The sequence below is a fragment of the Zootoca vivipara genome, chromosome 6 (assembly GCF_963506605.1).
Source record: "Zootoca vivipara chromosome 6, rZooViv1.1, whole genome shotgun sequence".
Taxonomy (NCBI): Eukaryota; Metazoa; Chordata; class Lepidosauria; order Squamata; family Lacertidae; genus Zootoca; species Zootoca vivipara.
Genome location: NC_083281.1, coordinates 8,633,612 through 8,659,758, shown reverse-complemented (window position 1 = coordinate 8,659,758; position 26,147 = coordinate 8,633,612). Strand labels below are relative to the sequence as shown.

At 44.1% G+C, this 26,147-nt stretch overlaps 1 protein-coding gene across 2 annotated transcripts in view; it reads right to left on the bottom strand.

Moving 5' to 3' along the window:
- The window catches only part of UHRF1 (ubiquitin like with PHD and ring finger domains 1), a 32,002-nt gene extending 6,972 nt beyond the window's left edge, over positions 1–25,030 (bottom strand). The window contains exons 1-11 of one of the 2 annotated variants that reach the window (XM_035119103.2): positions 24,620–25,030; positions 16,714–16,877; positions 9,780–10,043; positions 7,387–7,562; positions 5,670–5,885; positions 5,336–5,445; positions 4,901–5,087; positions 3,363–3,486; positions 2,744–2,851; positions 2,156–2,260; positions 1,013–1,119 (exon numbers count right to left, since the gene is read on the bottom strand). In XM_035119103.2, the coding sequence (XP_034974994.1) occupies positions 1,013–1,119; positions 2,156–2,260; positions 2,744–2,851; positions 3,363–3,486; positions 4,901–5,087; positions 5,336–5,445; positions 5,670–5,885; positions 7,387–7,562; positions 9,780–10,043; positions 16,714–16,866 (1,550 nt within the window). In that variant the 5' untranslated portion in view covers positions 16,867–16,877; positions 24,620–25,030. Of the gene's footprint in view, positions 1–1,012; positions 1,120–2,155; positions 2,261–2,743; positions 2,852–3,362; positions 3,487–4,900; positions 5,088–5,335; positions 5,446–5,669; positions 5,886–7,386; positions 7,563–9,779; positions 10,044–16,713; positions 16,878–18,546; positions 18,607–24,619 lie in introns of those variants that run through there. The other variant, XM_035119104.2, reaches the window with a different exon arrangement.
- Between the last annotated feature and the right edge of the window lie 1,117 nt (positions 25,031–26,147).

Genomic DNA, 26,147 nt, shown 5'->3' with positions numbered 1-26,147 from the left:
AGAGGAGGAACCTGTGACCCTCCAGATTATGTTGGACTTTAAAGTCCCATAAGCACTAACCAGTTTGGCCAATTGTCAGGGGTGATGCAAACAGGAGTCTGGAAATATCTGGAGGGTCACAGGTTCCTGAAACCTGCTGTAGATCTTTGGTATGGAGATGAGGGCAGAAGACACAAGTAACTTTTCTTCCTACATCACAGAATAAGCTATGGTTAAGGACAGAAAGGGACGCAGGTGGCGCTGTGTGTTAAACCACAGAGCCAAGGGCTTGCCGATCAGAAGGTCGGCAGTTCGAATCCCTGCAACGGGGTGAACTCCCGTTGCTCAGTCCCAGCTCCTGTCAACCTAGCAGTTTGAAAGCACGTCAAAGTGCAAGTAGATAAATAGGTGCCGCTCCAAGCAGGAAGGTAAACGGCGTTTCCGTGCGCTGCTCTGGTTCGCCAGAAGCGGCTTTGTCATGCTGGCCACATGACCCGGAAGCTGTACGCCGGCTCCCTCGGCCAATAACGCGAGATGAGCGCCGCAACCCCAGAGTCGGTCACGACTGGACCTAATGGTCAGGGGTCCCTTTACCTTTACCTTTACGGACAGAAAAGCCCCACTTGACCAGACCAAAAATCCATCTGCTCCCCACACAAAAATCCATTTGCTTCTCGCACCGCTCAGCCAGATGCCTTCAGAAAGCCCATAAGCAAATTGTGAAGGAGTCATGCTGCTTTTCAACATATTTCCAAAACAAAATGGAAGGCAAAGAGAATCAGTTTCTAGAACTGGAAGAAGTTGCTCAATGTATCTTTCCCATGTAATAATAAACATTATGTTTATTATTACAACCTAGAGATAGTCAACAAAGCAATAATGTTTCAAGAGCCACCATATTAGGCAGGCCAGTAAACATCTATAAAACACCTACAGTACTTCTTTATTTCTTTAAATGCTCGCAGAAATAGGAATGCTTTCATAACTTGCCATTTCCTGAAAACCCCTTGAAAGGTAAGCTCTTTTGCCTCACCTGTTCATATTTGTAAGTTTTTGATCACAAGACTGTTCAGCTGTACGTTTGTTTCCAGAAAGGTCACGACCTCCGCTTCCCGTGTAAGTGAAAGAATTTCCATGATCCTGAAAAATATCCAGATAGTTCAATCCAGGACTGGGAAAATCCCAATCACCCAGTCACTCAAGCACCTGAATAAACTCGTGTTGGCACATAAAACACTTAGGCACTTGTCGAACTCCACCAATCTGTGCTTTAAAAAAATCTGTGGCAACCAATGAATTTTGCAATATTTTTCCAGCCCTGTTTCATATCACATACATCACTTAATTCAGATGTTACTATATTATTGTGTCCTCACAAAGTGGTGGCATTCAAGAGGATTTTTAATTCCAGTTCTACCACACTGTGGCTGTGTAGATATATAAAAAGACAGCAGCAACCCTGAGCAGCCCTTGGCCTTGCCTATTACTGTAACCTCTCAAGGGCAGCATATTCCTTTTTTGGTGGCATGGGTGGTAATGATCATATTGTTTTATTGTTAAACATGATGGGTCCTTTAACTGAGTATGTAAGTCTCCTAGAGACGCTTTGTATTAGGCAACAAATAAATTGAACAACAACATACAGCAGACTGTAACTACCATAGGATTGGTTACAGGTAGGTAGCCGTATTGGTCTGAGTCGAAACAAAATTAAAAAAAATCCTTCAGTAGCACCTTAAAGACCAAAGTTTTTATTTTGGTATGAGCTTTCGTGTGCATGCACACTTCATCAGATACCTCCATAGGATTGATACATGCATTCACCCAGTACTAACATTGTGTCACACATTATATGACAAAAATAGTATTAACCTCACTGGTTCATACCAATGCAGACAGAGAGCTTAGAGGTGTGTTTCCAACACCTGACACACTCTTTTCCTCTCTACACAACATACATCATGTTCATACCACAAACAATTTGTGTTTTAAAGTGTGAAGAAGTAAGAGCAGCACCCCACTGGAGTAGTCCATCCCATGATCCAAACTTATCTGGGATGGAAGAAAGAGGACAAACCTTTTGCCTAACAGAATACTTCTTAAGAGCAATTTATTGGGCCTTCTAGAAAAGAGGTGAGAATGATGAGATGAGCTAACTGACACACACACCACTTACTATATCATCTTCATAGCCGCCTGCCAGGACCAGTGAATAGGCTCCATCATTGCTTCTGCCATGTATACCTGCAACATGGGGCCTGTGGACACCCGACTCGCTTACCTATGGAGAAATGCACATCCATGAGGTCAAGTACAGACAGTCACATGGAAGCATCCAATTACCAACGGATCAATGGGGTGGGGAGATATGGAAACCTTGTACTGGTAATGAATGTAAAACACTGCACCCACTACACCACCTACGAGCTATAACTGCCATGGCCCCATTTGCAGTGAGAGTGCAGTTTCCCAAGAGCTCTTCACGTTACATTTCAGGTAGGTAAGTAACAATGGGGAAAGCAGTATTTCCCTTCTGAACAAAAAGGGTCAGGGCCACAATAAAAAAAATGGCAGTAGCCACTTGCCACTCCAGAAATTATTGTTCTTGCAAACACAGCTAAATGAGTAGCACCCTGCTTGTCATCAGATTCAAGGGCCTCCTTGCACATTCGTACCCAGATATAAATAGCAGTTGTCTGTTGTTCCCAGGAACACCCACCCACTCCACAATGGAAAAAGAATGGGGCCAGATACAGCATCTCACCTGGACTCTGAACTTCCACATGGTTCCAACTGGAACTCCAGGGATTGGCCCATAGTGGTTTGATGGGACTATGGTACACTCTCTTGTGCGACCTACACATGCCATGCCCTAGAAAATAAAAAAAGTCACATATCAAGACAGAAATTGCCACAAATTAGCCCAGCAATTTATTGTGTACAAAGGAAAACGTGGAGCTACAAGAGAAGGACACATTCATCCATTACGTTCCCCCATATAAAGCCCATGTAACAAAGCAGTCCCATCTAAGGTTAGCACAGAATCATTCCTGCTACCTATTTAACAATACTAGCCCTATGCTGTTGAAAGGTAGACGTTTCCACTGAAAGCCACTGTAAGTAGCAATTGTTCTCAGGGCTTCATAAGACAAGCTGGTTGTCAAGAGACAACTCTGCTTGGACAGACATGTCACCCCTGTGACTTTTCTCTTTGTGGAACACAAATGACATTCTAGTAGATTAGAGAACATGTGAAATACTTTGAGCTGGCTGAGCCATGTAATTGTGTACACATCCGTCCTGAGGTTTTTACATGTGCCCAGCAGCAGTGCCGGACTGAAGAGAGGAGGAGAGCAAGACAAAACAAACCAGGATGGACGTACCTTGCCCCAGTCCCGCTGAGAGGATGAATTTGCAGATGCCATCTTGGCTTTCTTTTTGCTTTCTTTCAGCTTCTCACCAGCCAAAACCACCTCACTTGCATCATTGCGACATTCAGGACAATACCTAGTTATCAAAAAAATTAAAGACGTGTCATGGGAGGGGACGAGGATTGGTTCCTAGGACTATTTTTAATATGTCCTATTAGAAGAAGAAAAAACCTGTATCCACAATTTCATATACAGTTACGGTATTTCTAATTTCCCCCAAGATTGGTCAATTTGTGTTAGAACACAGAGCCAACCCAACAAAACTCTTTCATCCAGTTTTCCTCCTTGTGTAACTGGCAGTTAGAAGTATATGAAAACAGACAAAAAAAGGCAAACTAAAAAAGACATACCCAGCTTAATTACTCAAGGCTTTTATCAAGGCTTTTATCTGGGCAAAAATTTAGAAGTCCAAGTAAAGGTGACTTACACAGAATATATACTAAGCTGTTTCTCTTTCTTCTATTGGTTGACCCAGCACAATACTGCCTACAGTGGTTTTTCACAGCCCTGATAGCTGGCAATGCCAGTTAACATACAAAGAACATGGCATTCCACTGAGCTACAGCCCTCCTACCCTGAGAGCAAAGTTGAGGTGCAAGGAAAAAAGAGGCGAGCCAGACTGGAGCCCACATCCTACATGCTATTAAGAACCATGTTCATTACGCATCAGATCACAAAGTGTCTTGCGAACACCCTTTAAAAAGGTACACAACAAACTCCTGACTAAGCCAGAAAATAGTTAGAATTAACAGAACACATATGTTGTGTGTAGATGGTGTCATAGCTAGACCTCTGGCATTTCCAAAGGGAAGGATATCACTTTTCATAAAAACAAGCTGAAAGGAGATAGAAGGAAATGTCACAGAAGTATTTGCTGTAATCAAAAGAAGCCCTTGTATTTGGGGTATTTAGGGGGAGCCCTGCAAACAGGGTTGTGAAAGCATTGGTCCTGTGATCCATGACCGGCGAAGAAGCAGTGCTTTGACTCTTAATGGGCTTCATTTGCTTTTAATGGCAATAGGAAACAGCCATGTCTGATTGCTAGACAATACAGTATCCCAGCATCTCCAGTACATGCTCAATGATTGTCCAGAGTAAATTAAGCAGAAATGGAAGGATGGAAGAAATGGTCACCCAAACCTCAACAATGGTTTTAATCAGCCTTATTGGTGGGGAGGCTGTTCCAGGGTATTGATCCCACCCCCAAGATTACTTTCAAACCAGAAGGGCCATGGGCCATGTGACCTTAAGACTTGCCGTAAGCATCCACTGCTTCTATAAATCTTTATACTTTAAATTATTTTCTGTCTGCTTACGAATCAATTTAAAAAGCTGTCATTATTTGTCTCCTCACTATTTTACTAGCTTACTACATATTTGTTCAGTTAATTGTATTTTATGTTTGTTCACCTGTTTCGTTTTATTATGTACTGTACTGTTAAAACTTCAATAAGCATTATAATTTTCAAAAAGTCTTCATGGCTACTTACCAGTCCTCATCATCAGGTATCCTGTTAAGAGGTGGGTTAAGACAGTAGATGTGGAAGGCCATGTCACACTCATCACACATCAGCTGTTTCTCTGGATCCTGTTTCCCTCCACACACATGACAGGCGCACATCCGGCAGGTTTTGCTAGGGTTGTCTTTGCAGTGCTTACACACAGGTCCACTCTGCCCTATGAAAAAGGAAACACAACACACACCATACTGATCAGGCCAAGGAGAGCAAGCCACAAGAAACCTCACAGAGAGGGATTATTTGCTAGGATAACTAAATGGGAACTTTATGCCACCCACTGGGGACGGATGACAGCTGGTTTGCTGGAAGATTTCAGAGAATGCTTTATCCTGACGCAGTACAGCATTTTTTTTCCAGTGACAGCTATCCTCTGAGTGCTTAGGAGGGAGAAGTGATACAACTCACTTTTTAGTGGGCTCTCAGCAGTAAGTGGAACAGCACAGCCAGGTTCTTCAATCTTGTAGATTTCATCCACAATAGTAATTCGGCAATCATTCAAGGTATCTCCAGCATCCCTAGAAGAGAAGCATATAAGAATTGGCTGCAAGTCGTGAAGAGGAAGAGGAAGAAGAAGAAGAACTGAGATTTTGGTACACACATATGGCATGTTAAGAGAAATGCCTCTCCCATCCCTGGGCTTAGGTCATCAGACAGCACAAAATAAGGATTCGGGGTGTCACGTAAATATTTCCGTGGAGGCTTGGCAGATGGGATTCGCTGCTCATGACCTATCACTTACCCAAGAACTATCTTGGCATATAACTCCTTGTATGTTCTGGTTTCTCGTTTTTGCAGGATCTCTGCATCGTACCAAAATCCCCTCTCCTTTGGATCATCAGGATTGTAATTCAGCATGACGACATCTCCTATTTCTAGCTCCTCCCACTTCAGAGTCGTCCTGGCACGAGCACGTACGTTCCTGGAGCTCAGCTGAATGACACCATTCTCGGGATAGCTTCATTGGGGGACAGGGGGTGGCGGTAAGAAAACAATCCCACATGGTAAATGCAACCCAAATTTTTTCAAGTGCTGTACAGAAAGTAAAAACTAAAAGAAGTCCCTGCCTGCACTGGAAATGTGGAGGCCTGGACAAGATAACAAGAACAAAAAAAGGTTTCTCCTGAGGACTTTTTGCCTATTTCTCCAACAGAAAAATATGAAAATAAGGGAGAACACTGGATGTGTGGGGAAATTCTATTAAGAATTATCTCACGGAATAAGAGAAATGCTTTTTAAGACAAGATATGCAATACATGAAGGAAGATCTGTAGAATTCCAGTAATGGTGAGGAACCCTATAGCCAAAGGGCCTCTTTAGGCCTGCCAAGCCTTGGAGGTTGGCCTGCTAGGCAGTTTTGGGTAAACCACACTCCTTTTTCCCTGGGCTGATGTCAAATATGTCAGGTGCAGGAAAGTTTACACTGCAGGTTGAAACCTCAGAATGCAGCTGAAAGAATATTTTCCCCCCACTGTAGTCATGGCTTGAACTCAAAAAAAGGAAGGAAGATTCAGGAGCACACTTAAGAGTGCCTTACCAATTTGTTCCTTTGAAATTGAGTCACATGACATGACCATGATGTCATGTAATTGATATCTGTCAAATTACACCTATCTGTCAAAATGGCTCACAGTGGGTGGGGGAGATCAGGATCTGGCTTGCCTGCTCTATTCTCTCCTTCACCCCTGCACTAGAAAGTGATAATTCCTGTGTACACTGTAGTATAAACATATGCAGCACTCAGACCAAAGTTGCATTTCTGCTCCTAGCAGCTGCTGCCATTTTCATGAGGAGTATACTGGGACCTCCAGTTTCTTGTGAACTGCTGCTTGCCATCTTTTGGTGATCTACTGTAACACAGAGGCTGCCTCATTTTTTAAGACCTTATAGAAAAGAGTGCAGGGAATACTAGGAGCAAACCATTTCTAAAAGGAGGAGGAGCAGCCACTTACAGACAGCAGTAAAGTGGCCCGTGTTCTGCCAAAGAAAATGATAGCCTCACATGGCAGCCAAGGAAAGCCCCCCACGTTTCCAAGGGGAAACGGAGCAGGAAGGAGTGGCAGAGGGCTTGCCTGTTCTGTCCTGCAGTAAGGCACTCCAGGTGCTTCAAGCAACTCCCAGAGATGGAGAGCAGGCAGGGATCATCATGCAGCTCCACGACTATCACCACCCACCTCTGCAGCTCCAAGTTTAGGAACGTGGCTGGGGCAATATAGCGCGTTCAGCATGGAAAACGAAGTATGAATGCCTGGTTACATCTATATCCAAAAGACACCCCCAATGCTTTAGTTGAGATTCCTGCATGGCGGGGGGTTGGACTAAATGACTCTCAGGGACCCTTCAACACTACAATTCTATGATTCCATTATTCTATGATTGCTAGGCTGAACTCTGCCATCAGGTGTTTGCCAAAAAAAATAGCCTGTTGTTCTAAAGGGACTAGGAAAAAAAACACTCACTCATCATATTTCACATGATATACAATGTCCTCTTCAGCAATGGCTTCTTGCAGATCAGATTCCTCATCACTCTCACTTGCCTTGTTGGCAGCTTTTTCTTTCTGGGTCACGTTGACAACCTGAGCTTCAAACCAGGCCCCCATGCTTGTATCACGAGCATCCACTAGCTCATTGATCTAAAAACAAAAGCCCAGAGTCCACCTATTTAGTTGTTTTTAAAATAAACTCAATCTTGAAAATTACAGCCATTTCAAAAGGTAAACAGCATTCATTTCTGAAAATCAATAAAGTCGAAGAGAAATGGGTATTTGGACTGTTACATCATAGCCAATCTTCTAGGGACATATACCAGAAGGAAAGAAGTGGGCAGATCAACAGATGGGCACTTTTATAGTTCAAGGACACATTCCAACCAGGCAGAAATATTTTAGAACAGGCTTTCCCAAAGTCAGGTCTGGCTGTTTTTAGACTATGATTCCCATCATCCCTGACCACTGGTTCTGCTATCTAGGGATGATGGGAGTTGTAGTCCAACAACAGCTGCAGACCTGAGTTTAGGATACCCCGTTCTAGAATGGCATGGAGCAGCACTGGAGAAAGTCCTGAGGGCCATATAGAGAGGTCTGAAGAGCCACAATTGGCTCCCAGGCCTGAGGTTCTCCATCCCTGGCACACAGAAAGGGCGTCATACTTCTGTTTCCTTCTCCTGTGCTGTCCTATTGCCTGACCCCTGCCTCAGTAGCCTAGGAAACAAAGTCACAAAGAAACACCTGTGAATTGTAAAATGCACCAGATACAGGTGAAACTTGGAAAATTAGAATATCGTCGAAAAGTGCATTGATTTCAGTAATGCAACTTAATATTTTTTTATTTGTCTTTTAATTTTTACAAATGCTTTCTTTTGGAAATTCCACAGTAATAAAACAAATACAGTGGTGCCTCGCAAGACGAATTTAATTCGTTCCAGGACTCAATTCGTCCTACGAAAAATTCGTCTTGCGAGTCCCGGTTTCCCATAGGAATGCATTGAAACTTAATCGATGCGTTCCTATGGGCTCCGGGGGACTGGCGGCGGCATGGGACGGGGCTTCAGAGAAGGCACAGCGCTTCTCCGAAGCCCTGTCCGATGCCAACTGTGTGCGAGGCGGGGGGGGGGGAGAAGCGCTTCTCCCCGCTGCCACCTCCTGCCTGTCTTCCCCGGCATGGGACGGGGCTTTGGAGGTCTCCGAAGCCGCGTCCCATGCTGGCTGTGCGCGGCGAGGTGGAGAAGCGCTTCTCCCCGCCGCCGCCTCCCACCTGTCTTCCCCGGGGGACGGAGCCGAAGCGTGGCGGGCACTGCAAGCCCCCACCTGTCTTCCCCGAGCTAAGGGGAAGACAGGCAGGGGCAGCCACCGCACCGCCGCGCTTCAGCTCCATCCGCCCTGGCAAAGGAAGATCAGCTGTCAGCTTCCCGCACTGACAGCTGATCTTCCTTTGCCGCCTTCCCGCGCTACATTCTATGGCCGCGCTTCACAAAACTCTTTCGTCTTGCGAGTTTTTGGTTGTGCGAGGCATTCGTCTTGCGAAGTACCACTGTAGTTACAATAATACAAAAATTACCATCGCTATTAACATTTCATTAATTACATTCCATTTATAATTGACCCGCCTAACGACAAATAATTACAATTACAACAAATAAAGGCTTGACACATCTTGCTTTGCATGTCATGCATCTATCTCTATTGGTTTTACCTTTTACTTTGCTTTACTGAAATAAATGCACTTTTTGACGATATTCTAATTTTCCGAGTTTCACCTGTACTTTCAGGCTAGACTTGTACCCCATTCTGCTTCATCCTTAATCTATGACATTAACCTTGTGCAGCAATGCAAATGCTGTTTAGGTTTTCAGACCAGTCTTTTAATATGGGCAGAAATAGTCTTCTGCAAATGCATTTTTAAGAAAGCTAAGGAGTACCATACCATGCCTTCTCCTTCCCCCTCATTAAATTAACAAAAGCTGAGCAAATGCAATAAAAGGATTATATTTCATTTTTCAAAAAGGAAATATTCCAAATGCAAGTGGTCACAGTTGGACTGGTATACAATTTCATGCATTTGTACTATAGGTATGACTTCCCTTTCTCCATCTAGAAATAAATGTTGTATAGGTTTTATCCCATTGCAGTTGATAATAGCCGAGTTTCAACATTTTGTTGATAGTTTGCTTGTTTTTAGATACAGCTGCCTATTTATTTAGGAAAGTGTCAAAATACATTTACTCATTTGTATAAACTGACCAATGACTGCAAAATTAAATCAATTCTAACATGTTTGGGGGTTTTTTTAGAACTTATAGACATTTTTGCTTTGCTCATTTGATCTTAAAATTAAGTCTAAAACCACCTCACCTTGTAGAATCCAAAGCCTGGGTCCACCAGATCAGTTTGGCCTGCTGTGCTTGGTGGTCCCTCCATTTCCACAGGCCCCTCCCCATTATTGGAGTTTTTATCAGATTCACTTTGGCCTGAACCACACCCAGAGTCCGTGTCTGAAAGTTCAGAATCCTTCTCTTTGTTAGCCAAAGGCAGGAGGGCAGGGCTTTGCCTCACCAGCAGTTGGACTATATCATTCAGGCCAACGCTGTAATCGAAAAGGGAATGACCATCTTCCATCTGTAAAATAAGAGTAGGAAGACCACCAGTCACATATGGACATCCAACAACTTAACACACAACCAACCCAAAAACAAATGTTTTGCCCCATTCAGTTTTAATTCCTAGGTTCAATGCCCATTTTGTTTTCATGCCATCATTTCTGTGAATAGACTAAACAAAGATAAAGCAAAATGTGGTACAATGTTGGTTGTACCAAGCACAAGATGCTGCTCTCCATTCCCTAGTACAACAAAAAGCTTCGAGCACCATCAACTAGTTGAAGAATAGGTTCATCTTACACATAAAATGCTTTTCTGTACAACTGTCCTCTTTTCAACTACCAAGGCATCCATTATACTACTTAGCAAGTTACCCATACAACTCACACCATAAAAAAATTCCTTCAGTAGCACCTTAAAGACCAACTAAGTTTTTATTTTGGTATGAGCTTTCATGTGCATGCACACTTCTTCAGATACACTTGAAACAGAAGAGTCAGACTCTTATGTATATACAGAGGGTGGTGGGGGTGGGTGGGAATGGGTGATGGGCTGATGGGAGTGGTAAACCTGTAGATGGCTGTTAACGACTGCTGATGACTGCAATTGGTCCTGCGGGGGGAAAGCAAGGGCTGAGGCGCTAAAGAAAGCTTGATCGTGCATAACGAGATAAGAATCCTATGTCTTTGTTCATCCCAGGTGGCTCCATGGTTTTAAGCTTGGTAATGAGTTCCAATTCAGCAACTTCTCTTTCCAGTCTGTTCCTGGAATTTTTCTGTAATAAAACAGCTGCTTTGAGATCTTGTATAGAATGTCCTAGGAGATTGAAGTGTTCTCCTACTGGTTTCTCTGTCTTGTGGTTCCTGATGTCAGATTTATGTCCATTTATCCTTTGGCGTAGGGTTTGGCCTGTTTGTCCAATATAGAGAGCTGAAGGGCACTGTTGGCATTTGATGGCATATACACAATGTTAGAAGATGAGCAATTAAATAGTCCTGAGATGGTATGTTGGATGTTGTTGGGGCCTGTAATTATGTTGTCCGGGTGTATGTGGCAGCAAAGTTGGCATCTGGGTTTATTGCAGGCTCTGGTACCAGTGTCCATGTTAAGTCTGGTGGTTGTATTATTGTGGGTGAGGAGTTGTTTAAGATTGGGTGGCTGTCTGTAGGCAATGAAAGGTCTTCCTCCCAGAGCTTGAGAAAGGGAGCTGTCATTGTACAGGAGAGGCTGTAGATCTCTGATGATGCGTTGTACTGTTTTAGCTCGGGAGCTGTATGCATCATCAGAGATCTACAGCCTCTCCTGGACAATGACAGCTCCCTTTCTCAAGCTCTGGGAGGAAGACCTTTCATTGCCTACAGACAGCCACCCAATCTTAAACAACTCCTCACCCACAATAAGAAAGCCTAAGAAAGTTGCCAAACAGACTAATGCTGTAACTTCTCTGAAAGTTATTGTAAACAGTGCAGGTCTTTACATTCTTCCATTTCTTTGTCAATTCAGAACACCTACCATAGTGTGCGCCCACACACACACACAACCAACCAACAAATCAATCTACAGGTTTCATCAACAATTTAGGCAATTTAGGTATGTATTACTCATTTGGGCACACTAGAAGCTGGGAACAGTAGTAGTTAGCCTGCAAAGTTTTCTATTGATTCTGCACTTTACAGTATGTATGTAGCTTAGGACAAAGATGTCCACATGCAATCAGACAATAATTCCATGCAGTGCAAGTTCCTCAGCATGTGGCATATATAACAGCAGGATCTCTAAAGAAAGCCAAAGAAAAAGCAAGAATAAAGCATTCTTTTCTCTTTCTTAATCAATCAAAATGTCATCCTTTAGTGAATATGCATAGCACAATAAACTACTGCAGTAAACTGAAGTGAACAGGAATATCTGGAGTAGTGGCATGGCATCCTTAGGGAAAGGTTTTTCAACTTGAAAAGCATACTCAAAGGACTCCCAAGCAGAGGGGAGAGGGGAGGCTGAGGGAACACTCCACAAGGTAGGGTGTTTGAAAAAGTATGAGGCTCCCAGTTCTGCAGGCAAGGGGTGACATATCTGGGCTCCTGAGCCCTACAGGGGGGCCACATAAAGAATATCAGGGGATCCATGGACTAAAAAAAGGTTGAAAACCTTTGGGATAGGACATTGCCATGTTTCTCTTACTGCCCCTGCTCCTAGGTCTCTTAACAGCAGCCTGCAACCAAAGTTTTAGTTGCAAGGAAACTTTCTAGGAGATACAGTAAGTTTTAGCTATGTATGCTTAGCTTTTTTTAGTTGCAATTTTATTAATGTTGCTAATATTGTTTTATACATTATAAATGCCTTATTGATTTGTTAATCATATAATGACTTTTGCTATAATTGTGATTTTAGCTTATTTTTGTTGCAATTTTGTTAATAGTGTTTTACAGATTGTAATTGTTTTATTGATGTTTGTTAATTATTTTATATTATTTATGCTGGATTCGTGATGTTCTATTGTGTTTAATTATGTTATTGTTATTTATTGTTTGCAAGCCATGTTGAGATTCATTTGAATTAAAAGTGGCATAGAAACACACACACCCCTCTGCAACTATAGCAATGTCCCCGCCCACACACTTACAATCTAATCAATGTGGCACAGAAGGAAAAGGGAAAAGGAAAACAATCCTTGGAGCACCTACTGCTTCACTGGCCAATGACAGGGCCAATTAGATCTCTCTATTGCCATTATGTTCTTCCTGGGAGACACAGCGTACAACCTCCCAGTGGCTCCAAGTCACCGGGCTCGCGCCGAGAGACCACTGTGCCTCCCTTCAGCTATGAAATCTCATGTAACTGGCAGCTGGAACAGAGTGCCCTTTCATGCAGGGAACTCCTCCTCCTTTGGCTGATAGACGGGGCAGGCTCAACTTCCACTTGCTATAGCTTAAACCATAGCAAGTAAACATGAATTTAAAGTTTAACAAACCCTAGAACTCTTGCATTAGTGCCAAAAGGCAGCATTGACAAAAATACGTCACATCTGAACCACACCCTAGTCTCATTCCATTTTCTCTTCTGTCCCCATCCCTTTTTATACTGGGTTTATGTGAGCCTGCATGCAGGGCTGTCATTTTGTTTAAGACAGGCATCCCCAAACTTCGGCCCTCCAGATGTTTTGGACTACAATTACCATCTTCCCCAGCCACTGGTCCTGTTAGCTACGGATCATGGGAGTTGTGGGCCAAAACATCTGGAGGGCCGCAGTTTGGGGATGCCTGGTTTAAGATATGCACAGTGCTACAAAATCTTTTGCAAAGTTCATGGCTAGCTCCTAAGTAGCATCAAATAAGGACAGACCAATTCAAACAAAGACAAAGCTCAAGTTTTAACACGCAGCAATCAACTTAACTAGCCTTTCTGGAAGCCTAAAGGAAATAATTTTCAGCTTCACCAGCTTCAGCAAACCCTCTCTATACTGAAGTGCCTGCCAAGGAACCCCTGTCTATGGATTCCTCTCTTGCTGCAATACTGAGTCAGCTTCCTATGTTCATAGCCTGGGATGTAAAGGGCAGGGATGGTGAACATGTGGCCCTGCAGATGTTGTTGGACTTTCAGCTCCCATCAGTCCTAGCCAGCACAGCCAGTAGTCAGGGATTATTTGACCTGCAGCCCTCCAGATGCTGCCAGACTACACATTCCCCAACCCTCTTATATAGTTCATTCCCATTACTGTCTACATGAACCAAGAATGTATCCTTGAATGAAATACTCCCCTGGGCTGTGCATTTCAGAAAAGCAATAGTGGTGTCTAGCTGTCCTTTGGGAAAGCTTATCTACAATTAGTGGCCTGTGCACTGAGGAGCCAGGGATCCCTGGAACGAATCACTGGTTTAAGGGAAATTATTCACCCCTTCAAATGCTATGGGAATGTTATGATGTATTAAAGAGGGTATGTAAAATACTAAATCAAACAGACAAAACTCCAACAGCCCACATGTGCAACAGTTTTGAAGAATCTCAAGCTCAGACCTTGTCGGTTTTCAAGGTCTGGCAAACAGATACACACCTTAGTTCTTCAGCTGCTGCAATGGTACATAAGCAGTGCTAGAAACTCAAGAGATATAATCTAATCACCAAATGGCACCTTAAACCTAGGCTATGCTCGCCACAACAGAATGTGGAGATGCTGATTCCCCTCCAATGGGATTTTAATTTTATTATTCATTCTATTTCTATACCACTTTATATTTTAAAGAACAAAACTCAAAGCACTTTACAACAAATTAAGACATCAAATAAAACAATCCAGAATAAAACTAATACAAGCTTCAAGAAAAATATTTCAGATCTTTCTCTAAATAACATTTTGCTTTCCCCAGTTGCCAACCTAGCATCCAGAGATCTCCACGTGGTCACAATGGACTCGCACCAGTTGCAGAACATGCCTGGCTAATTTCATAAGACAGTAACATCCATAAAGCACTCGCTCACCTGGACAAGGACCCTATTTTCCTTCTCATTCTGAACACATCCCTGAATATTTTTTTTCATTTCAATACTGCAAAGTCACAAAAAATATACTGATATGGTGCACAATATCTCAAATTACAACTAAAACCATCAAAAAATGAAATTAAAGCAAAATACATTCAAGAATCACAAGTACAGAATGGGTCATGTAACAAGAAAGAGTCCATGTTCTCCTGTGACGTGGCTGAAATAACCAAGTCTTCAGTTGGTGTCCAAAACTCATAGACAGTGCCAGCTTGATTTCATTAGGTAAAGAGTTTCGTAACCGCAGTGTGCCGTCACACTAAGTGCACAATTTCATGCAGAGGACAGTTTGACACTGCTAGAAATGTCTCAATGACAGATCACCAAGTTCAGAAAGATATACAGTATAAGGAATAAGGTGATCTTTTTAAGTACACTGGCCCCGGGTTATTTAGTTTTATATGAAGTAAGTAAAGCCTTGAATATAGGTTGCCACTGTACTGGCACACAAAGCAGCTCTCAACAGAGGTGTTATGTCATCATTAGCCAACATAACTGGGCTGCAGAATTCTGCACCAGCTGAAGTTTCTACAGTACACCAACCTCAAGAATAAGCCTCACATAGACCACATTACAAAAGTCTATCCAAAACATTACAGTGCTTGAACCACTGTAACCAACCTATCCCAGTCAGATGTGAAGCTGGTAAAAGGTACTCATAGCCACTAAGGTATCCTAAGCCTCAGGTGTGTGCAACCCCACCCAGAACAGGCAACTAGTGCATCTCTCAGGCATGGGAACCACGCATCCACAGTGCTTCTGTTTTGCCAAGATTTAAACTCAGGTTATTACCCCTCATCCGACCTAGCATTGCCTTTCAGGCATCGGTCCAGAACTAGCACAATATTATAAAGAGCAGAACAGGGTATAATCAACGTACTGGTGACCTTCTGCCCTAAAACTGCTAATGAACTCCTAATAAAGTTGCTGAGCTAACAATCAAAATCCAAAAGAGAAGGTCTTTTTAACATTTGGAGGACACAAGCTTTTCAAGTTCACAGAACACACCATCAAGCAAAACGGAAGAGCAGTTAAATGCAAATATATTTACCTAATAAAAGACAATTACTTTATATATCACTCTGAATCTCATTTACAAGAACTGAAGCAACAACAATCTTTCTAAAATGCCAACCTAACATCAAAACACTGATTTCAGAAGAACACTAGAGGGAACAAGTACACTGAGATACCTCAGGACTAAGACGGAGAGAGCACTGAAACAGCATGAGTCAGTACAAAGTACAGTATTGTACTTTAAACAAAGTCGCTAGATGGCAGTGCAAGTCAGGGTTGTTGTTGTTTTCCATTTTAACAAAGTTAGCAATAAACTTAGCTCAAAAGTTCTCAATCAATTCATGCAACTCTCTCCAAAGAGGCTACTAGCCAGGACTCATTCTCTGTCTAAGCACATTCGTAATGTTAACAATCTAGCTACGAATTTCAAAACATAAATGACCAAGCAGCTGCTACCAACAGCAGGATGAAAACCTGCATTAGTTCTACCCTGCAGGCACAACAGCCCCAGCAGCACTCAGTGCATGCATGCTATGTTAAGATGCATATCTGCCAGCTTCTTACATAACCCCACCAGTAGGTACCGTATGCTTGCTTCACAAAGCAATGTGATTCATCAAAACCCTACCATTCATTGCAACAATACTTTATTAGTGGAAAACTCAAGCTTAAAAGCCCTTGTATTAAAAGTGGTGGAGCAAACCCATAGCTTCCTTTTTAAAGCCAATCTTTGTTTCTTTCAACTTCTTCTGCACCACACATAAAGATTTGGGCCCAATCAGCACTATACATTTAAAGCAGTATCATCCCACTTTAAAGAGTCATGGTATTTTCCGAAGAACCCTTGGGAAATGTAGTTTGTTACAGGCACTGAGAGCTGCTCAGAGACTCCCTATTCCCCGCACAGAGCTGCAGTGCTCAGAGTTCATTGTTAAATGACTGAGAATTGGGAGTAGGTGTCCTAACAACTCTCAGCATTCTTAACTGGCTGAAATTTCCAAGATTCTTTGGGGAAACCACAGCTGTTTAAAGCGGGATGATACTGCTTTAAATGTATAGAGTAGGTGGGGCCTGGATAGTAGTGAGGATGCACATGATGGCAGTTGGGAGAAGGAAGAACAATGGAAGACGGGTACCTGTTTGCCCCTGTAGAAGAGCCTTTGCTGATCAGGTGCCACCCTGAACACTTCATGTATCCTCTGCCGGAGCTCTTCCACCTTGGTAAGCTTGGAGAGGGAGTCCACTCGGTGCGTCTCCTTCCCATCCATGCTCCGCACTTGAATCCACATTGTGGCTGTACCTTTGTCAAGGGACAAGCAAAGGACAATATTACAAACACAAGGAGGGGAAATGGGGCAAAAAAATGGGGAATACGAAATGCTACCCCCTCCCTTCAGTCACTCCACAAATTATTAACATTTTTCTTCCCTCTATTCTGCATGCGTACGGTTATTATCTCATAATATATACATGCCCAAACCAATTTATTTGCCCATCAATCTTTTTTAAAACTGTGATAACTCTTTAAATGTTATACTAATGCAGTACAAGATTATAAAGTGGGAGGGAGAAAATCTGGGGGGGGGGGAACATTTTTTTTAATGGAAAAAGTTACACAGGACAATTCTACTACCAGAAATTCAGCAGGCAAATTCTTCTCTCATAACTTTTCCTACTTTCACTGTAATTAAAGAAGACCACCCACACTGCCCCCCTAAATATCATACTGATAAGAACTAAAGATGAGACTGGCCAAAGGCCCATCTAGTTCTCACAAAGACCAACAAGGTACCCACATGAGTACTGCTGTGTTCAGGTCCTGCCATTGGGGTACCCGGTTGGGGCCGCCAATGGCCTGATCCAGCAGGTTTCCTCTCACGTTCTTAAGCCCACAACCAGGAGCTGCATTATACCGACTCGGACCATGAAGAACCTAGCTACTGGGTCAGGCCAGAAGAACCCATCTGGCCCATAGCTGCCACGTTTTCCCTTTTCTCGCGAGGAAGCCTATTCAGCATAAGGGAAAATCCCTTTAAAAAAGGGATAACTTGGCAGCTATGATCTGGCCCAACATCCCAGTGTGAAATTTGCCTGGCGCGTGTTTTACACCTTCCTGCCCCCTTAATATTGTGCCCCCCAGCCCCTCAGGAAAACCCGCCTCCCTTTGCTTTCCCAGACCCCAGCAACCCTTCCAGTCTCTACATCCCCTCATATGCAAACCCAATTATTATCAGCGCCCCCCCCCCCCCGGAAAAAAAATATGATTCCTCCCAAGCCACCAGAACCTCCACCACCCCAATCCCGCTGCCTGCTATTATGGTAAAGTACGGTTTTTCTTATTTAACGCTTTTTATTTATATTTAAAGCAGTGAACTGATATACAGTGTGTGTGTGTGTGTGTGTGTGTGTGTGTGTGTGTGTGTGTGTGTGTGTGTGTATACACACACACACACATATGCACATTAACAAATATAACAAAAAATACATAATACAAGTATTATTATTAATTATTAGTTCTCCTACCCCTAGTGCAGCACAGACGCCCCAGTGGGAAAGTACCAAGTACCGCTTTCCCCACACCCCTCCTATAGATTCTTCCCCATGAGTCCCCTCAGAAGTAGGCCATCCACTTTGAGCCCACCACCAACCCCCCTGCCTCTCCCACATTTGTCCCCTCCACCCATCCACCACTGTCGTTTGCCAGGAATACACAACACCTCATTGCCACCAGTCCCCAAAATTGTTCCCCCTTAAACCCCCACAGCCCCCCTACCATCAAAACAAACCACACTCGCCTGCTGCTACCCGCTTTGTCTCACTATTTTATGCGGGCCCCTCCCCCCAAAAAGCGACCCCCCCCACATAAAAAGCGCCCCCCACGAAGTCCCCCCCTCCCTACAATTAATGATCCTCATGCCCTGCGCCATTAAAAAGAGCATCTCTCCCACCCCAGCCCCACAATTACGCACCCCAGCGACAAAATCCCTTCGAGCCGGTCTTACTCAGCGCGACCTCTCAGCCAACCTTGGCTTCTTTCGCTCCCGCATTTTTTTCTCCCCCCTTCCCCAACCGCCCCGCCTCCTGCTCCGGCTTTTTTTTTTCCTCCACCTCCACCCCCCATTGGCTGCGTCCCCGGATAGCGGCGGACCGCATTGGCCGCCGCTTAAGGCACCGCCCCATCCCCACCTACCCCCACCAAAAGCAAGTTCGCCTGCGCCACGTTTCAACTGAGCGAAGTGTGTGTCTCGTTTTCCTTCTCCCTCGCGGACTTGGAAGGCGCGCGCCACAAAAATTGAAAAAAACCGCCCCCGGCGCGAGGGTTGGACGGAAATTTGAGAGACGCTCTCGCGATGTTATGTAAAAGAGCAGACAGAGGGAGAGACGGAGCAGGGAGGAGGGAACCTAGTTCATTTAAAGGGGCAGGCGGTAAAACAAATACGCAACAGCAACAACAACAACGTTACCTTAATTTTAAAAAGCTATTGAGATTATGAAGGGACTTTCTGTAGTAGTAGCACCACGGAAATTGAAATAATTTCAATTCCCACTCTAAACCATGGCATAAACCCCATTTCAGAAATAAATGGCATTTCCTTTGCTTATAACTTCCATGCTTTATAACTTCGCTTTAATACAGGTGAAACTCGGAAAATTAGACTATCGCCGAAAAGTGTATTTATTTCAATAATGCAACTTATTATTTTTTATTTTTCTTTTAATATTTACAAATGCTTTCTTTTGGAAATTCCGCAGTAATAAAACAAATAGTTACAATAATACAAAAACAAGCAAAAATAAACATCGCTATTACATTTCATTAATTACATTCCATTTATAATTGCCCCACCTAACGACAAATAATCACAATTGCAACAAATAAAGGCTTGACATATTGTGCTTTGCATGTCATGCATCTATTGGTTTCACCTTTTAAGTTGCGTTACTGAAATAAATGCACTTTTCGACGATATTCTAATTTTCCGAGTTTCACCTGTACATTAAAGATGTACCCACACACACAAGAGTGGGCCCACGGAAAATAAACTACCTAGGCTCACTTAGCTCTGTTAATTTCAGTGGGTCTATTGCGAGGAGAATTTACCTGGATGCAAGTCACCCGAGTTCAGCCAAAATTAAAAACTGGATACTTATTTATCATTACCAATTAATTCATCAAAATGATGCATCTTCTGGACATTCCTAAAAACAAAAGGCAGTTAAGACTGCAACTATGTGGCGCCTTATTTGGAAGTAAGACTGATTGTTCCCTTAAGTTTAAAATGAGCATGCAGTTTCATTAAGTCCCTGCAGGTTTCTTTCTTTTCTCTTTTACAATTTTTTTTATTAACGATTCTCCCCAAATACAGTAAAATTACAACTACTGAAGATGCAAATTGCATTAAGCCCAGAAGGTTTCAACAGACAAATGCAATCATCTCAAGATTGTTGATTACATTAACACTTGTAGTTGGGACAAAGGAAATGAATAGAATAGATCTTAGTTCTTATTCAGCTTTTTGCTATTCAATGCAGTAAGCCAGACATTCCCAGAACAAAGACACACTAACGCCATGGGTTTAAGGCACTATGAGGCTGCTTTGAACAATCATGAGTTGTTAGGAGACCCCCTCTTCCCCTCCCAGGGATCTCTGGGAAGAAAGATCAATTCTTAAACCACTCAGGGAATGACATAACACCCACAAACCCTAGCTTAGTAGCAGAGCACCTTCAATGCATGAAGAACTTCTCAGGTTTGATCCTTAAGAGTCTCCAGAAAAGGCTGGAGGAGGGGAAAAACAGAGTAAACCACCTTTGAGCTCCTTTGAGATAAAGGTGGAATATGAAGGGGGGAAAGACAGGTTTCTGGGTTTGAGGCATGGATGAGATCCAGCGGTTGTTGTCGTTTGACCTTCCGTTCCCTAAAATTTTGCCGACTGCATAAACTTCCCATCCAGAAAATCCCATATCTCACCTTTCCTCCAAGGAGCTCAAGGTGGTGTACATGGTCCCCGCCCCCAATGTATCCTCACAACCCCATGAGGTAGGCTAGGCTGAGAAAAGGTGACTGGCCCACCAAGATCACGTTGTGAGTTTCACGTCTCAAGTGGGAGATCTGAACCCTGGGCCTCCCAAGTCCAGTCAGACACTCCAACCCAAGCACCCCCAAACTCGGCCCTCCAGCTGTTTTGGGACTACAACTCCCATCATCCCTGACTACTGGTCCTGGTAGCTAGGGATGATAGGAGTTGTAGTCCCAAAACATCTGGGAGGGGCGAGTTTAGGGGTGCCTGCTGTAAACAGTGTTAGAAATTCCCCAGGCACTAGCCCCATTTTGCAACCGGCACAGGTCCCGTGCAGCCATGTGGAGATCTTTCTGAATGCCAGGTTGGCGAGTGACATCTCCAACTAGCTGGCCCCCACCCCCTTTTAGTGTTTCTGACCAGCCAGAATGCGCCCCTGAACTCTGCTGCATGCCTGCTCCTTTCCTGGATGGAAGACAGAGAGAGTTGGGTGGGTGCAGAAGCTAGACTACAGTACTGAGAAAGGTTAAAATCTACAACTGTTTCTCCCCCTCCCACCCCCAATTTTGCTCCTGCCCCCGCCCACCAATGGCATGTGGCTCCCAGGGGTTTGGCTGCTGAAATATTAAGCAATAGATGTCTTGGCTGCTCTCCATAAAGTCCCCTGCCCCCATCCAAACAAGGGCTCGGCTGGAGCCCCCAAGCAGATGTACCTGAATCCTAACCTGGAATCAAGTGTACAAAAATTTCCCCGGCACCAGGTCCGTTCGGAGACTGACGCAGGTCCAACCGCGACCACGTGGAGATGTCAGGTTGGTGACTGGCATCTCCACCTGGCTGGGCCCTCCAGCCCTCTTAAGCAGGTCAGCAGAAGAGTTTATTGACTGCATTTATCGCCTCTCTTTTTCTCCAAGGAGTACATGGTTCACCCCCTCCTCAGTTAATCCCTACCACAACCCTGAGAGGTAGGTTGAGAGACTGTGACTGGCTCCAAGGTCAACCCATGAGCTTCATGACCGAGTGGGGATTTGAACCTTGATCGCCCAGCTCCTTGTCCCATACTCTAACCACTACACCACATTGGCTTCCTAGATTACTTCTGCTATGGAGCAGCTCTATAAATGAAGTAGGGAAATAAATATGGGGAGATCAAAGTTATCACTTAGAGAAGGACCTTTCGTCAAAGCTTGTGTTTGTTTTATTCTGGGTAGTTTTATTTGATGGCATTCGAAATTTGCCAGGCGCGTTTTGCATCTGGCTATTGGCTACTTGCAAGAAAGTGAAGATGCCCAGGTACCAAGATGGCACCTGATGTCTCCACCATCTGGAGGTGCATGCCTTGGGAATCCTTGCATCCTGACTGTTTTCACACATCCTGTAGAATTCTATCCACTATATTTAACCTGCGCAATCATAATGAATTTTAGGAACCAAAAAGTCATATAGAAAAATACAACTTTTGAGCCGTCTGATCCCCAAATGGCAACTAGACATTCCGTTTTGGCGACTGCAACCCTGGTTTAAGGAGCCATTTGGCAATTAGCTTATATATCTTAGTTTCTCACACTGTGTAACCACTATACCACGCTGCTGGCACTACAACTCCCATCATCCACAGCCAGATTGGTCAATAGTTGAGGTCATCAACTATTGGGAGTTGTAGTCCAACATCATCTGGGGACCCAAGGTTGAAGAGCACTGGAATAAAAGATCCAAGGGAGAGATAAACCAATAATCTCATTAATTTGGGTTTACGTAACCTAAACAAAGGGACACGGGTGGCACTAAACCACTGAGCCTAGGGCTTGCCGATCAGAAGGTCAGCGGTTTGAATCCCCGCGACGGGGTGAGCTCCCGTTGCTCAGTCCCAGCTCCTGCCAACCTAGCAATTCAAAAGCACGTCAAAGTGCAAGTAAATAAATAGGTACCGCTCTGGCGGGAAGGTAAACAGCGTTTCCATGCACTGCTCTGGTTTCGCCAGAAGCAGCTTAGTCATGCTGGCCACATGTCCCAGAAAAACTGTCTGCGGACAAACATCAGCTCCCTTGGCCAGTAAAGCGAGATGAGCGCTGCAACCCCAGAGTCGTTCGCGACTGGACTTAACTGTCAGGGGTCCCTTTACTTTTACCTTCAACCTAAACAAAATACCCCCCAAGATATTGCTGCAAAGGTCAAAAGCTGGAGCAGTGGAGAACACCCTCTCCAATTCTGGAACAACCAGACCAGCCTCTGCTAATCAGCTGCCCTTCTGATATTGTTGGACTACATCTCCCATGAGCCCCCAGCCAGCATGGTGGCAAAGGCTGAAGCAGATTTGCAAGCTTGCCACCTTCATGTTCTAGCTAGAAGCTGGTTAATTGCACTTCCTCCTGTTACAGCCTGCAGTAGGAAAACCACAAAGCATCAGTTTGTCTGCAAGCCCCACCAAAGTGCAGTTTATAAATAGGGACAGGCACGATTGCTCCATGACCAAAAAAAAAAAGCTTCAGAAATCCCTGTCTCACTTTCCTGCAAAAAACAAAAACAAAACACAGGCGGCATTGCTCACACCATTTCAACGGCAACCTTGGCTGGAAAAGGAAAAGGTTTGGTCTCTTGCCATTCCCTCCAAGGAGCTCCCATTTTATCTTCACAACAGCCCTGCAAAGTGGGCTGAGTGTGGGGACTGCAGTCCCCAGAAGTTGGGGTTGAGAATGGGAGCTGGCAGCTAAGAAATGCCTGGAGGATCACAGGCTCCTTGCCCCTGCAGCAAAACGATTCTAAAATATTCACCAACTCCAACTGTGTCCTGAGAAACTCACAAGCAACCCATGAGTGCATCCAGGTGTTTTGAAACTACAATTCACATCATCCCTGACCACTGGTCCTGCTACCTAGGGATCATAGGGGCTGTAGGCCAAAAACATCTGGAGGGCAGAGATTGAGGAAGCCTGTGCTAAATCTGAGGTGGAGCAAAGCAAACCTTGACCCCGTCAATTTCAGTGAGATTTCTAGCAAGCTTTCTTCCAAAGGGGGGGGGAAATATCCAACTTTAGCCATTCAAGAGTGGATCCGTTCATGGGCGTGGTCAGGATTTATTGGGGGCGGCAGGTTTTATGTTCAGGAGGGCAAAACCGAGTTATCTGCCGCACAATTGGTCAGTGAGTTGTTTTTATTTATTTACTTGATTTAAGGGGGGGGCAGAACCCATGGATCCATTGAAATCAATGAGTCTACTCTCAGGGTGGCTAACGTTGGCCATTACCCCACATTGATAATACTACAGATGCTATGCTACTTGGGAGCAAATCCCAGTAAACCTAATTGGGACCTCCTTTCCTATTCGAAGGCATGGCCAAACGTGGCCCTCCAGCTGTTTGGGGACTACAGCACCCATCATCCCTGACCACTGGTCCTGTTAGCTAGGGATTATGGGAGTTGTAGTCCCAAAACAGCTGGAGGGCCAAGTTGGGCCATGCCTGCATTCAGAGGCTTTGGCTCTGCGTCAGCCACAGGGAAGTCCGTGCACAGGTCTATACAGTAAGTGATTCCCCCCCACACACACACACACCCATTCATTGCAATGAATGCGCCTACTCCCGGGGTATGTTTCATGAATGCGTTTTGCCTTTTTAAAAAAATGTGTGGTCAGCCACCCACCGCTGAAGCTGCAGCCCTTAGCCTACAACGATCTGGAAGTTAAGTCCATCTGGCTTTAACTGAGTAGACTTGGCAGGTCAGAATGTAGACTCGGCTTAAACAATGAACAGTATATGAACAGTATATTAAGGTAACAGAAAATTGCAACGAGCACTTATTTTCCCGCTATTCGATACACACCCTTACTTTGAGGGTGACGCGGGGGGGGGGAGGGGGAGAATTCCAGCACCATCACCCCGCTGGCAGCCGACTCACACCGCAAACCTCTCCTGCAATGCTAGGCAGCACTTACCTGGGGGCAGATCGCCTTGAGATCCACCACACGCTCCACTTCTGAAATACAATAGCTTTACGGATTTCTGTCTTAAAAAGGAACACTCACCTGGTTTACTTGTTTTTTAAAAAAATAAAACTTCTCTCTCTTTCTCTCAGCTCTGCTTCTTTGCAAATCCGAAGACGGAGAAAGCGCGCCTTTTTTTCTTCCCCCGATGGAAAAATTAATAAAAAAAATTCAAACTGTATTACTCATTCCCAAATGCTTCCCCTTAATCCAGGTATAGATCTCACGTGGCAATATTATACATATTATATTATATATACATGTATATATGTATGTATATATGTGTGTGTGTATGTGTATTAAAAAAGCTGGAAGCGAAAGGTCACCCGCAAGTGGAGCAGCCCGCGCAAAATGCTCCTTTTTTACGCCTCCAGTCTTTAGAGTTTGGCGGGGAAAGTTGCTGTGGGCCGTTCGGAGCCTCCTGATTGGTCGGCGGTGGCGGGAACTGGGAGGAAGTGGGCGTGGCTTCATCCAGGCTCACTTGCCATTCCGGCCTGCTGCTGAAAGGGTTGAGTGCGCATGTGCGATGCATAATAGCTCAGTCATCGACTGATCAGTAGATTACAGTACATACTTAAAACGCTCAGCTTGACTCGATCATCCCAGCTCTGGAAACTGTTTGCTTTCGCCTCTTGAGGTTACAAACCCTCTATTCATTTACCTGGACGTAAGCGGTGTTCAGTTCAATGGCAGTTCCTTTTGAGTAGGGATGTGCAAAAGTTAATTTAGTTTGCATTTAACAATGAATCTCTCAAATTTGCGTTTTCTGGGATGGTGCAAACGCCACGCATTTAAAGCAGAAGGCTTCTCCCAAATAATATTTGGAATCGTATTATTAAGGACGCTATTACAAAAATGCATGCTTGGTGAGGAAAGGAACAGAACAATGAAAATTCTATAGAAAATAATGTGCAGAGATGCATTACATTAGGGGAAATGGCTGGCAAACGTGTGTCCATTAGTTAAAAGTGTTACAAAAACGTGTTGATAGGAGATTTTTGCACTAAAATGCTGAATAAATTTCATGAAGATTTCTTTTGAGGAAAAAAATATCACAAATTGCTGCAGAATGGTGAAGAGCTGGAGTGGGAAACTCAGAACGGAAATTGATAGTACCCCCTAGCCCCAATTATTGTAGGCATGCATAACACTGAACTGTAAACCTTGCAGGTACCTTCAAGAGGGAATGCTCTTTGTGTCCCTGCTATGAGACCAGCTGCAGTCCTGCAATTTCCTCAGGAGAAAAGGCAGTGAGCAGAAAGTCTACCTGTAGATTTCTGGGTAGGCCACAGTGGATCACAAGTCCTATTTATTTATTTATTTATTCCACAAGACCCAGCGTGTGGTGGCAGCTGTTGAAAAGGCAAACTGCAAAGGGAACATTAGGAAAAGAACTGAAAATAAAACAGCCGTTTTATCATAATGCCATTACGCAAACCTACGGTGCGACTGTATTTGGAATGCTGTGTGCTGTTCGCCTCATCTCAGAAAGGATATCGTAGAGTTGGAAAAGGTTCAGAGAAAGACCACGAAAATGATGAAGGGGTTCCCCTACAAGGGAAGGTTGAAG